Consider the following 11,699-nt stretch of genomic DNA (forward strand, 5'->3'; position numbering starts at 1 on the left):
CTTCTTCCGGCTTCTGCAGTTATTAGACACACAGGTGGTGCACAGAAGACACATGCAGACTAAACCCCCATACGTGTAAAAGAAATAAAACTTAAAAATACAAAACAAACAACAACAATGGAAGAAAAACCAGACCTATGAACGTAACACCAATGGATGATGTAACCTCTTGCCCTGGATCGTATACAGGGAAGGACAGCCAATGCAGGGGTACAGTGGCCACCAGCAGTCAGTGGGTCCTAGATTGGACAGAGTCCTAATGTGGAGGCTTCAGTGCATCAGGGAGCAGGGTCCCCTGCTTGGCTTGTCTGAGCTGCTAACTGTTGGAAGCCAGCTCCCAGGCGACTGGGAATGCTAACTGGGCTGTTGGACTCAGCAGGGCCTCTCTGCCGCTCTGCCTTTGTCTTCACTGGGGCCTCTACAAACCTTTCGCAGCTGATCTGTAACACAGCACACATGCACACATGTATATACACATAGATACACGAACAATGCTGTGACAAGTATCCTGAGAAATAATATTAGTCGTTAGGATCAGAAGAAAAGAATCTGACGTTGTCAAGGGCCATGTCTGTGAGTGACTTTGTAACCAATAATGACATAGCTTACGAATTTATTGTCAATTCAGTAAAACCTGATTTGTTGAAAGACATAATCTTCGTCTGAAGCACAGTGCTCATGACAGAGACAACAGGTCATGTGGGTGGGTTCTGTGAGTGGGGTGGGCGCTGTGCTGGGCAGGTCCTGTGGGCAGGGGTGGGCACTGTGCTGGGAGGGTCCGAAGAGCAAGGGTGGGGTACTGTGCTGGGTGGGTCCTGTGACTGGGGTGGGCGCTGTGCTGGGAGGGTCCGAAGAGCAAGGGTGGGCACTGCTCTGGCCTGGGGAAGGGGTACCAAGGGCAGGAACTGGGCCGTTATCTGATCGTGAAACTTGTTTGGTTTTGCTTTTCCTTCTGATCTCAGAAACCCTGCCCTGCCCTCCACCCCATGCAGTACTGAGTGGACCCCTTGTCAAAGAGACAGGAGACTTTTTGGCAGGGATAGCACCATTTATTAAGAAAAAAATCAGATGAAGACCACAGGGGGTTCCCTTGAGGACCCGAGGCCAAGTATCCCAACAGCCGTAGTCTGGGTCTGCTTACCCCTCAATTGGGCCCTCAGGCTTCCGGGTGGGCAGGGCATCACCCCTTCTCCCCTTCCCAATCTGAGGCCTCAGCTGCCCCCACCAAGACACTGGTCTTCCTGATTCCTGCTCCCCCACGCCCTGGGCCTTCACCTCCAGAAGTGTAGGGGGTACGGCCTGGTGTGGTGGGACTTCATTGCTGGGCTCTGCCTAGCCGGTGTGTGGGGGGGAGAGTTGGTCTCCCTTGCAGCTCCTGAGGGCAGGGCCCTGAGCTGTGTGTGGGTGGTGGTGGGGAATGCAGGTGGAAGTGGGCTGGGTGGTAGGGAAGGCTGCCAAGGACATGGGGTTTCTGGCTAGGTGGGGGTGGAGGAAGCTGGGATGTGGCCGGGTGGGGGGTGAGCTGCCTTCTGTTCCCAGCACAGTAGCTCAGGCCACTGCAATGTCCCCTCATTCAGTGTGACAGTGAGGTGCCAGGTGGTAAACTGAGGTTGGCACTCAGAGCAATGAGGACTGTCCTGGGGCTGCTAAATGGACAGCCCAACTTTACTTTGAAGTGGGGAAGGAGGTGGAGCAGTTTTGAGCCCTACCAGCCTGACTTCAAGTCCCAGTGGCCTTCTGAGGAAAACCTCTTCCAGTCCACCTGCCCTGCCCACCAGCCTTGGGGCTCTGCCCACACACGTGGGGGAGCTGGCGCACCCACCCTCCAGTCCAGCCCAGGGTGGTAGCAGCAAGCGTGGCATTGCCTCAGTCTCTTACAAAAAGTCATAATAATATTAATAATAATATACTCGACATTGTCAGGCTGGGTGCTGCCCAAGAGTCCGTGGGAGGGAGGCGGGTGCCTATGAGGGGCAGGGACGTGTGTTGGCCCCTGCTTGGGCACGATGCTGCAGGTCCAGGGGCTGTGGGGGTGGGCCTCCAGGCCGGGCTGAGTGCAGCACCAGATTCTTGATACAGCCTGTGATCCCAGAGGAGAACTTGGCTCTGGTGAGTGTGGCCACATCTGGGGCACCACCTGTGGAAGAGGAGCGTGACAGTGGGTCAGAGCGGCAAGGAGGCCAGACTGTAGCGCTGAAGGTTGCCATTCCCTCCCCGGCCTGTCTCGACACCCTGCGGGGTACTCACCAATGTAGACCATATCCTTTGTGTTGACCGCTACATTAGGACCTGGGGACCGGCCGCTGACAAGCTCCTCACCGTCCACTTGGATGGAGCCTCTCTGGCCCTCTCTGCAATGTGACAGGGTCAGGCCCATTGCCCTGAATTCTCATCCTCCACAAATATCCTCCTCTTGTCATTGAGACTCCCCATAGGTGGACAAATCTGGCCCCTGCTTACTCCTCAAGTCCCTCCTCACCTACTGGTTACACACAGTCACCTTCTGAGTCCCGACCTCAGGTTGCTTCTCTTTAAAAAGTCAAGGCTGGGCTCGAACTCAGGATCTTCTTGACTTTACCTCCCAAGTTCCTGGGTCACAGGTGTGCACCACCCTGGACCCTAATGGAGCTCTGCTTGCCGGCAAGGTGTCCTTCCCACATCACCTTCTCATTCGGTCTCTCAGGTCTCCAAGCCTCCTCCTCCTTACCCTCCCCTCTGGAGGGCGACGAGCTCCTGGTCCCATACCCACCTCTGGTCCCTTCCCCTAGTGCTGAACTGGATTTCTCACCGCAGCGCTGTCACCCGATGCCACTCGCCGTCATTGATGGGGTCCTCAGAGACAAGACGGGCCTCCCCACTGCCCAGTTGGTAGCTGGGGAGACCCACGAAGGTGTGAGTTACGGGGTGGGACAGGAGGTTAAAGGGGCAGATGGCACTAGGGGTGTATGGCTGGGAGAAGCCAGGGATGGAAGAGGGGGGATGGAGGTGCTAGGATTCACCTGAAGACAAGATGGCCATCTTGCAGTCCAAGGCTAATGAAGTCTTTGCTGCGGCTGGCCTCTCTCACCTGCCAAGGAAAAGTAGGGTCTCTAGTGTTCCACATTGGGGAGCTGAGACCCTGCAGGCTGTCGCCCCGACCTTCCTGTCTGCACTTCCCCAACCAGGAGGCCAGGATCCCAAGACTTCCAGTTGGTTGTCCACTCACCCCACCCTGCCAGAGCAGGAGCCCATTGGCTGTGCTGGTCCGAACCTCGAATTCAATGGTCTCAGGTGCTTCAGGAAGGCTGGGGAGAAGCGGGGAGTGTGGGGGTGGGGCAGGAAGCAGTGGGTCAGGGGAAGCCTGAGTCTCAGACTCCTGTTAACCCTGCTGGACCCAGAGGGTCAACACCACCTGTCTTACCTCCTGGAGAAGATGTTGCCGGGGAGGCCTAGGAAGCCATTGTCGTGAAAGTAGGCTCCATATTGCCCAGGGGCATCTGTGCAAGAGTAGGGAACAGTGAGTGTGCACCACTGTGCCCATCTCATTTTTTTTATTATTATTTTTGAGCTTGTGTATATGATGTGTGTGTGCGTGTATGTGAGAGAGAGTGTGTGAGTGTGGGCGTGATTGTGTCACAGTGTGTGTGGAGCTTGTGCAACAAATTTAAGGGGTCAGTTCTCTCCTTCCATCAAGGGTTTCAGGGATCAAACTCAGGCCATCAGGTTTGCACGGACCCACATTTTTACTTTTTTTTTTTAATTTGTAAATTTTTTAAATTTTATTTATTTGAGATGGGGTTTCTCTGTGTAACAGCCCTGGCTGTCTGGAACTCATTCTGTAAATCCGGCTGGCCTCAAATTCACAGAGCTCCACCTGCTTCTGCCTCCCAAGTGCTGTATTTGTGTGTGTGTGTGTGTGTGTGTGTGTGTGTGTGTGTGTGTGTGTGCGCGCGCGCGCGCGCGCATATCAGTGTTTGTGGAGGTTAGAGGAAGAGATGGTCAGATCCCGTAGGTCTGGAGTCACAGGCAGTTGTGAGCTCCCTGATGTGGGTGGTGGGAACTGAACTCGCATCTTGGTAGGAGCCTCCAGCCCTCTTAACTGTCTCCAGTTCCACACATTTTTACTTTTAGGTATGAAGAATTCCAAAGCATGAGCCCTGGACTGTTCAAATGTGGCACACAATAAATGTTTGCTGACTGAAGGATCTGACTTCAGAGTAGTTTGAAGGCCATCCCAAGGTCACCCTGCCAATAAGTTGTTTATGACTTTGTCCTTCTTTGTTCCTGCCTATCTGGGCCCAGTGAGCTCCTCCCATGGGCTTGTTTTACTTGAGGACCCAAACTGAGGTATAAATAACTCAAGGAGAAGGCCTGAGAGACCAAGACCCATTTGCCTTGCTGGCCACAGGGAGTACTTACCATTGCCTCCACTGCCTTCAAGGTGCCAGTCAGACTCCACTACGTTGTACCCAGCGCCTGTGGGGAAGGGTGGGATCTAGTTGGTGAACACAGATACCCAGTGACTGTGTCTGGCCCCAGAGGAGGGTGGATACAACTCATAGTAAGTACCTTGTTGGCAGAGTGGACCAGAGAAGCCAGGAGGACAGAGGCAACGGGTACCCCGGCAGGTGCCACCATTCAAACAAGGCTCTTAGAGCTGGCAAGGGTTTTCCTCATGCTCACAAAGGTCTCCTATGGGCCAAGGCAAAGGCGGGTGAGCAGGAGCTAGAGTTACCCTCCGACCCTGGGACTACCAGTCCCACGTCCTGTTGTGTCCTGGGCTGGCTCTGGTACCTTTAAAGCCATCTTGACAAAGGCACTGGAACTCATATTCACCCGCAGGCATGCATGTGGCGCCATTGCGGCAGGGCTGGCGCTCGCACGGGGAGCTGTCGTAGCATTGGCCCACACCCTGGCTGCCCAGGAAGCTGTAGGTGAGGTCCAATCGCTTGCCATTCACAGACACCTGCGGGCAGAGGAGCACCGAGGAACTCACGGGATGCGGAAGGTAGACACATGGGTGTGTCAGAAGAGAGAGCCTGCACTGGAAAATGTCTGGGAAGTCGGGCGTGCAAAGTAGCGTAGGACCCTGAGTGTGGAAGGGAGGCCTTCAAGCTGAGTACCTCCTACATAGCCAGTTCCCAACATGACTTTAAATAGTAGGGACTATTATTATCACTATTTTGAAGAAACTGTCTCAGCCAAAAATGTGTAGTCCCAGGGCCCTGTGAGTGGCAAGTGGTCCCACAGTGAACCCTTCCTTCCCTCTGTCCTCTGGGGGCTACTCCTCACCTCGCCCACACAGCCACGGAAGTGGGCACTCATATTGGTGGCTGGGGACAGCTGTATGGAGGGCTCCACGCCCCCCAGGTAGAGCAGCGTGTGCAGGTTGAGACCCTGGCTCTTTCCTGGTGAGGAGCGCAGCACAGGGCGCCCTCCATCCACCCGTAGGCTGCCATCTTTGTTGAGGCGCTCTGCAGACACTCGGTGCCAGCGTCCCAAGGCCAGTGGCTCATGGCTCCGCAGAACAGCCAGACCTGATGAGATCATAGGTGGCATTGGGTACTGGAGGGACCCTGACACTCCCCCACTCCAGGATGTGATTAGTGGGACACTTCTCATATATTTGCCAAATCTCTGATGACAAGTTTGTGCTGGACTTGAACTCACAGAGATCCACCTGCCTCCCGAGTGCTAGGATTAAAAGTGTGTGCCATCACTGCTTAGGGGTGGCCTTTAAGTCACAGAGAAGCGTACAGGGACAGACCTCAGAAGGTCTGGCTCCTGTCTTACCCCATCTTGCCTCTTGGCAACATGGTGACCCAAAGACAGTGCAAAGCCTGGTACCCAGGCTCATCCACACGAGGCGCTCAGTGCTTACCTGACCCTAACTCATAGCGGAACTCCAGGTGGCCGCCAACCATCGCTAGGGACACAAAGTCTTCCACGGGCCCACTCTTGCCACCACTGAACAGCAAGAGCCCATCAGGTGCCAGCGGCTTGAACTCCACATCCAGGCGTAGCTCATGGTGGGTATTGGTGAGAGCCGGTAGTACCAGGTAGGAGCCAGTGCCAGACATAGATGGGGTAGTCACCGTCACACCTGTAGCAGCGATAGCTTAGTCCTCCCTCGCCCAATCCCCTACCAGAGGCTCAGGACCAGCCCTGACCATCAGACTGAAGATTTCTGGGAAGAGAGAAGTCCTCTCGGGGAATCCCAAGTAAGGGACTCAGGTTAGACGGTCGTGTAGCCAGCTGGTGTTAACATCTTCTTGCTTTAGACTAATTTTGCCCCTCACAGGACTGTGATGGCCCCAGTGTGCCTTGGATAATGTCCCCAGCCACCGTAGCGAATACTCACCTTCCTCACACCTCATCCCTGAGCGGCCCAGGTGGCAGCGACAGGTGTAGCCTCGACCATCTGGACGGTTCACACAGGTGGCGTCGGGCCCACAGGCCTCTGGAGACATAGTGAAGAGACAGGGCGACAACTCAGCAGGGGAGATTATTGTGCCTAAACTAAGCCTCCCACACTCCTGGGGACCTTATTAGCCTGGGAAGACTGTCCAGGTCCAAAGTGGGGAGGGCACAGTCATAAGAAGGACAGTCAGAGAGGACCTGCAGGGACAGCTGTGGCATTAAGTGACTGTACCTGTGTTTGTTTCTGCTGTTAGGCAGTCTTGCTTTGTAGCCCTGGCTAGCCTGGAACTTACTATTGTAGTTCAGTCTGGCTTTGAATTGGTACATGATCTTCCTGCCTGTGCCTCTTGAGAGCTGGGGTTATAGCTAAGTGCTACCACCCAGTATGCTTTTTGTTTGTTTTCTGTTTTTTTTTTTAGATTTGTTTTCATTTGTTTGTTTGTTTTCCAAGACAGGGTTTCTCTGTAGCTTTGGAGCCTGTCCTGGAACGTGATCTGTAGACCAGTCTGGCTTCAAACTCACAGAGATCCACCTGTCTCTGCCTCTCGAGTTGTGGGATTAAAGGCGTGCACCACCACCACCCAACTTTGCTCGCTTTTTGAAACAGGGTTTCATGTAGTCCTGGTTGGCCTCAAACTCACTATGAATCTGATGACCTTGAACTTCTCACCCCCCCTGCTTCCATACTCCAAGTGCTGGAACTACAGACAGGCACAGTACACCTTGTTTATGAGGTTCTGGAGACTGAACCCAGGGCCCTGGGAATGCAAACATTAGGCAGATACTCTAACCGTTGAGTTAAATCCCCAGCCCTGTTTATGGTTTCTTTGAGACAGGGTCTCTCACTTTGTCATCGAGGACTGCCGGGAGCTCATGGTAATCCTTTTGTCTCAGTCACCCATATCCTGGGATTATAGAAGTGTGCCGCCATGCCCAGATTGCAATGGCAAGGTTGGGGTGGGGTCAGGGCTGTAGCTAGGTGGCAGAGCACTTGTCTAGCATGTGCAAGGCCTTGGGTTCAATCGCAGCAAATACATCCACACACAAGACTGTGCCTATGTAAGAGTGCAGGGTAGGGGTGCCTGGCTCAGGTAATGGGGGGGGGCAGCAGAGGCCTAGATGGCAGTGTCTGGGCTACTGAGAGAGATTAGTTACCATCATGGGAGGGCTCTTAAATTCTTGAGGAGTGGGGTACTCACCTGGGTGGCAATGCAGGGCTTGTGAATGCTCACAGCGGCTGCCAGTGAAGCCAGCAGGGCAGACACATCTGTAGCTGCTGCTCTCTGAATCATGGCACTGGCCCCCATTCTGCAAAGCAGTAACAGACATCAAGCCAAGGAGACCACAGTCCTCTCCCTCCCTCTCCCCCTGCAGGGGCAAGCCACGGCTCAGGGCAGCAGGGGAGTGGTATAGGAAGAACCACCTGGCAGGGTCGGTCCTGGCAAGTAGGGCAGTGGGAGATGCCATGTGTTGTGAGGTTGAGGTCGTGGAAGATGATCTCCTCCCCTTGGATGCGCAGCTCACGCACACAGCCTGGAGGGGGAGGCAGGATTGGGGGAGGCAGGGTGAGCATATGGAGGGATGGGAAGTTAGTCAGCCGCACTTCATATCTACTGTGTTCCCTTTAGCTCGGGTGGCTCTATAACCATCTGGGAAAGCTTAGCTAGGGAGGTGGGGAGAAGAAAGCTCACCAACAAAGCCACTGCTCAGCCCAGCCTTCGGGATGGCACCATAGTCGGGATAGCCACCCAGATACAGCTCCTCATTCAGGTCTAAGCCTTGGAACTTGCCCTGTGGAGGTGGGTAAGTCAGGTCCAGCTACTGGGGTAGGTAAAGGCTGGGAACCGGAAACAGGGGACAGGCTGGCTCTCACCTGGGAGGTTCCGTTGACAGGGGCCAAATTACCCACAATCAAGGATCCATGAGTGAGACTTCGGAGCAGGGTCACAGTGTGGAACTGGCCTAGGGCCAGCGGTGTGGGGTGGCGAATGGTGGCCATGCCAGAGCCTGCATCAAATCTGCTCCGTAGGGTGGGGCAGGGACAAGAGAGAGGTTTGTAAACACGGCCTCAGACAAGACCAGGCTGGGCAATGGATCCAGCGGAAGAACAACATTCCCCGTGGTCCTGGATTTGAAATTCTGTCTTTGATTTGTTTTTCCCTTCATCACCCAACCCAGGCTATCCCCACCTCTTCTGAAAGTTTTCTCCTTCCCCACCTTTCCGTGGGAGCATCCCCAGAGCAGGGTCTTGGGACTGGGGGGAATTCTCTGCTTTGAGGCCCTGCAGACCAGTCCTTAGCTTCACTGCATTTCCTGCTGAGATGGCCTTGCTTTTCTTTGTTAAGGTTTGGCTTCCCTTAGCTAGAGTGGTCGCTGCTATAGGGAACAACCTATCTTGTTCTGTTCATACCTGTAACAGCACCTGACACATGGCAAGAGTCAAGCAAGTAATTATTGGATGGATGAGTGACTGGTTAGAGGATGAGTGAGAAGATGGATGAACTGATAGACCCATGAGTGGATGGGTGGATGAATAGATGAACAGGTGAGGTGAATGAATGGATGAAGATGGGTGAGTGGATAGACAAATGGGATAGAGAGATGGATGATGGGTGGATGTATAAATGGATAGATGGATGGGTAGAGGGATGAGTAAATGGATGGACAGGTTAATGAATGGATGGATGGGATGGGTGCTGGATGGTAGGTGGGTGAATAGATGTATAAATGGATAGATGGATGTACGAGTAAGTGGATGGATGGATGGATGGATGGATGGATGGATGGGCGAACGGATGGATGGACAGACAGGTAGAAGGATGGTGAGATAGATGGGGTAGATGAAAGATGGATGAAAGGAGTGGGTAGATGAAAGAAGGAACAAGTACACGGATGAGTGGAAGAATTCTGCCTACAGTAGAAGACCCCTCTTCTGCCTGCTCGGGATAAGGTGCCTCATTCAGTAGACTGACTGGCCATCAAGGGTAACAGTCGTAAACTCTTTCTATAGCTTCACCATAGTATAACTCAGCCCAATGCAGAATACGTCCAACTAAAACCTGTGTCCAGTTCCCAGTCCATCCCTCCTAGAAGATGGAGGGAGAGATCTCACCGGAACTCGGGCCTTCCGCCCACAAGGCCAAAGGAGATGAAATCAGGCTGCCTGTTGGCCAGGTTGGTGGGACTCCCTGGGATCCGCTTCTGCCCATTGTACAGCAGCATCCCTGGAGGGCATAGGAGTGTGAGCAGCCTCCCCTCTGGTCACCAGCCCTCTGTCACACTCACCTAAGTTCTTGGGCCAGTGGTTTTCAACCTTGCTAATGCTGTAACCCTTTAATACAGTTCATGTTGTGATGACCTCCAACCATAACAATTTTTTGTTGTTACTTCATAACTGTAATTTTGCTACTGGTATGAGTCATAATATAAATATCTGATGTGCAGATGGTCTCAGACAATCCCTGTGGAAGGATTGTTCGATCCCCCAAAGGGATTGTGACCCACAGATTGAGAACCGCTGTCTTGAGCCTTTCTGATCTATGATCCCTCACTCTAGAATGTGGTTAGGAACCTCACCATCATAGCTTCAGTGACCTGAGGAGAAGAGCCTTGCTAAGAGCTCCGAGATAGGACAAACTTGTTGGGCGTGCATCTTTAGGGTGTGTCTGAAGGAGGACAGGGAGGCAGAAACTCACCTGAGTAGAGAAGAAGGCCTGGGCAGTGAAAGTGAGAGACCAGCAGGATGAGAGAATGAGGAGAGAGAGAGAGAGGTTCATCAGATAAAAAGAACATTGAGCAGGACAGGAAGATGGGCCAGGAGGGCTGGGCACCAAGGCAGCCATGCAATAGGACCAGGTAGAGGCCGGAATGTCACAGAGGAGAGACTGAAAAGCAAGGGGGCAAGAGAAACCCAGTGGACTCTGGACAGTTCAGGGCTTCTGTTGGGATTCCTATTGCGATGACAAATCCAAAAGACAGGTCCCCACCCCACCCCAGGCCAGCCTCCAGACCCACTGGGTGCCGGTTTACCATCTGCAGAGTCTGGGCGGAAGGTAATCTTGATCTCAAACTTCCTGTAGGCGTCTTTGATGGTGGGAAGCGGCAAGAAGGAGTAGGGTGTCTGGGTGAAGTAGGGTACCACTCGCTCTGCAGAGAGAAGACTGTCAGAGAGACACCTGTGGATGAGTTAGCACATGCTGCCCATTAGGGCTGACGTTGTCCTACCTGGCACCTGCAGATAGGCGAAGGCTTTGACCTTGCCCTGCCGGTTGGTGGCAGTGCACACATAGGTGCCGGCGTCCTGGGGGCGAACTGAGGGCAGCATCAGCATGTTGTTCTCCAAGCGGCTGCCGGGTGGCAGGTCACCATCCACCTACAAACACTGACACTGAAGGCCTGGCCTTGGCTCATGCCCCCTACTCTGCTCAGGACCACCTTCAAATTGGGCATTCATTCTTGACCAGGTCCTGTGGTACTGAACCGGCTCAGAGCCTGTCCAAGCCAGGAGGACTGTCATCTGACACTTGCCCAACATTTACCTTGCTCCAAGTGATGGCAGGAGTCGGGTACCCTGAGGCCATGCACGGGAAGACAGCCGCAGAACCAGCAGGTACTCGGACCTCTGGAGGAGTTGAGATCTGAGGCAAGGCTGAGGGGACAGACAGACGTCACCCGTGTGATGGTATCCGCCAACTTTGTGCTAACTTATGATTTCTAGACTTTTTTTTTTACTCTGGGAGAGAGGCACTGCATCCACTGTACGAATCAGGGGACTATGGCTCTTCATTCCTGGTTGGACAGAGGGGACCAGGCTGGCTGATAATCACTTCCTGCCTGAGCAGACATCTGTACAGCTCAGGGGTGGGGAGTGGAGGAGGAGGGAAACGGACGGGACCTGAGAAGGGGGCACTAGGGCAGCGTTTGTGAGTAGGTGTAAAGTAAGTCTCAGAGTTTGAGGTTAAAAAAAGTAGTTTATGTCTCTACTGTGTTTCTACAGGGTTTTACTTCCATGGTGTCTTTTTATTTATTTATTTCAAAATTAGTTTATTTATTTGTGTGTTTACATTTGTGTATACGTACACATGCCAGGCATGTGTGTGGAGGTCTCAGAGGACAACTTGCAGGAATCAGTTCTCCTCTTCCGCTATGTGGGTCCTGGAGCTTGGCAGCAAGTGCCTTTACCCCCTCTCCACCCCCCCCTTTTTTTTTTAAAAAAAAAAAAGGCCGAGTCTCTTGTAGCCCAGGCTGGTCTCTACCCATTCTATGTAGCACAGGGTGGGCTTAAACCTATGATCCCCCTT

General features: G+C 53.4%; 1 protein-coding gene across 1 annotated transcript in view; it reads right to left on the bottom strand.

The window, feature by feature from the left end:
- Positions 1-1,027: 1,027 nt before the first annotated feature.
- Hspg2 (heparan sulfate proteoglycan 2) overlaps positions 1,028-11,699 on the bottom strand; it is a 100,195-nt gene continuing 89,523 nt past the window's right edge. Inside the window, exons 79-98 of the mRNA XM_050152390.1 lie at positions 10,938-11,047; positions 10,624-10,771; positions 10,429-10,545; positions 9,512-9,623; positions 8,273-8,417; positions 8,091-8,190; positions 7,823-7,932; positions 7,599-7,707; positions 6,341-6,439; positions 5,861-6,082; positions 5,272-5,516; positions 4,774-4,945; positions 4,549-4,671; positions 4,399-4,455; positions 3,401-3,476; positions 3,206-3,284; positions 3,000-3,067; positions 2,789-2,872; positions 2,248-2,351; positions 1,028-2,137 (exon numbers count right to left, since the gene is read on the bottom strand). Of these exons, the coding sequence (XP_050008347.1) occupies positions 4,631-4,671; positions 4,774-4,945; positions 5,272-5,516; positions 5,861-6,082; positions 6,341-6,439; positions 7,599-7,707; positions 7,823-7,932; positions 8,091-8,190; positions 8,273-8,417; positions 9,512-9,623; positions 10,429-10,545; positions 10,624-10,771; positions 10,938-11,047 (1,730 nt within the window). The 3' untranslated portion in view covers positions 1,028-2,137; positions 2,248-2,351; positions 2,789-2,872; ... (3 more) ...; positions 4,399-4,455; positions 4,549-4,630. The remainder of the gene's footprint in view (positions 2,138-2,247; positions 2,352-2,788; positions 2,873-2,999; positions 3,068-3,205; positions 3,285-3,400; positions 3,477-4,398; positions 4,456-4,548; positions 4,672-4,773; positions 4,946-5,271; positions 5,517-5,860; positions 6,083-6,340; positions 6,440-7,598; positions 7,708-7,822; positions 7,933-8,090; positions 8,191-8,272; positions 8,418-9,511; positions 9,624-10,428; positions 10,546-10,623; positions 10,772-10,937; positions 11,048-11,699) is intronic.

Source organism: Alexandromys fortis, unplaced genomic scaffold, assembly GCF_014885135.2.
Source record: "Alexandromys fortis isolate MF-2015 unplaced genomic scaffold, M_Fortis_MF-2015_v1.1 scaffold_26, whole genome shotgun sequence".
In the NCBI taxonomy this organism is placed as follows: domain Eukaryota; kingdom Metazoa; phylum Chordata; class Mammalia; order Rodentia; family Cricetidae; genus Alexandromys; species Alexandromys fortis.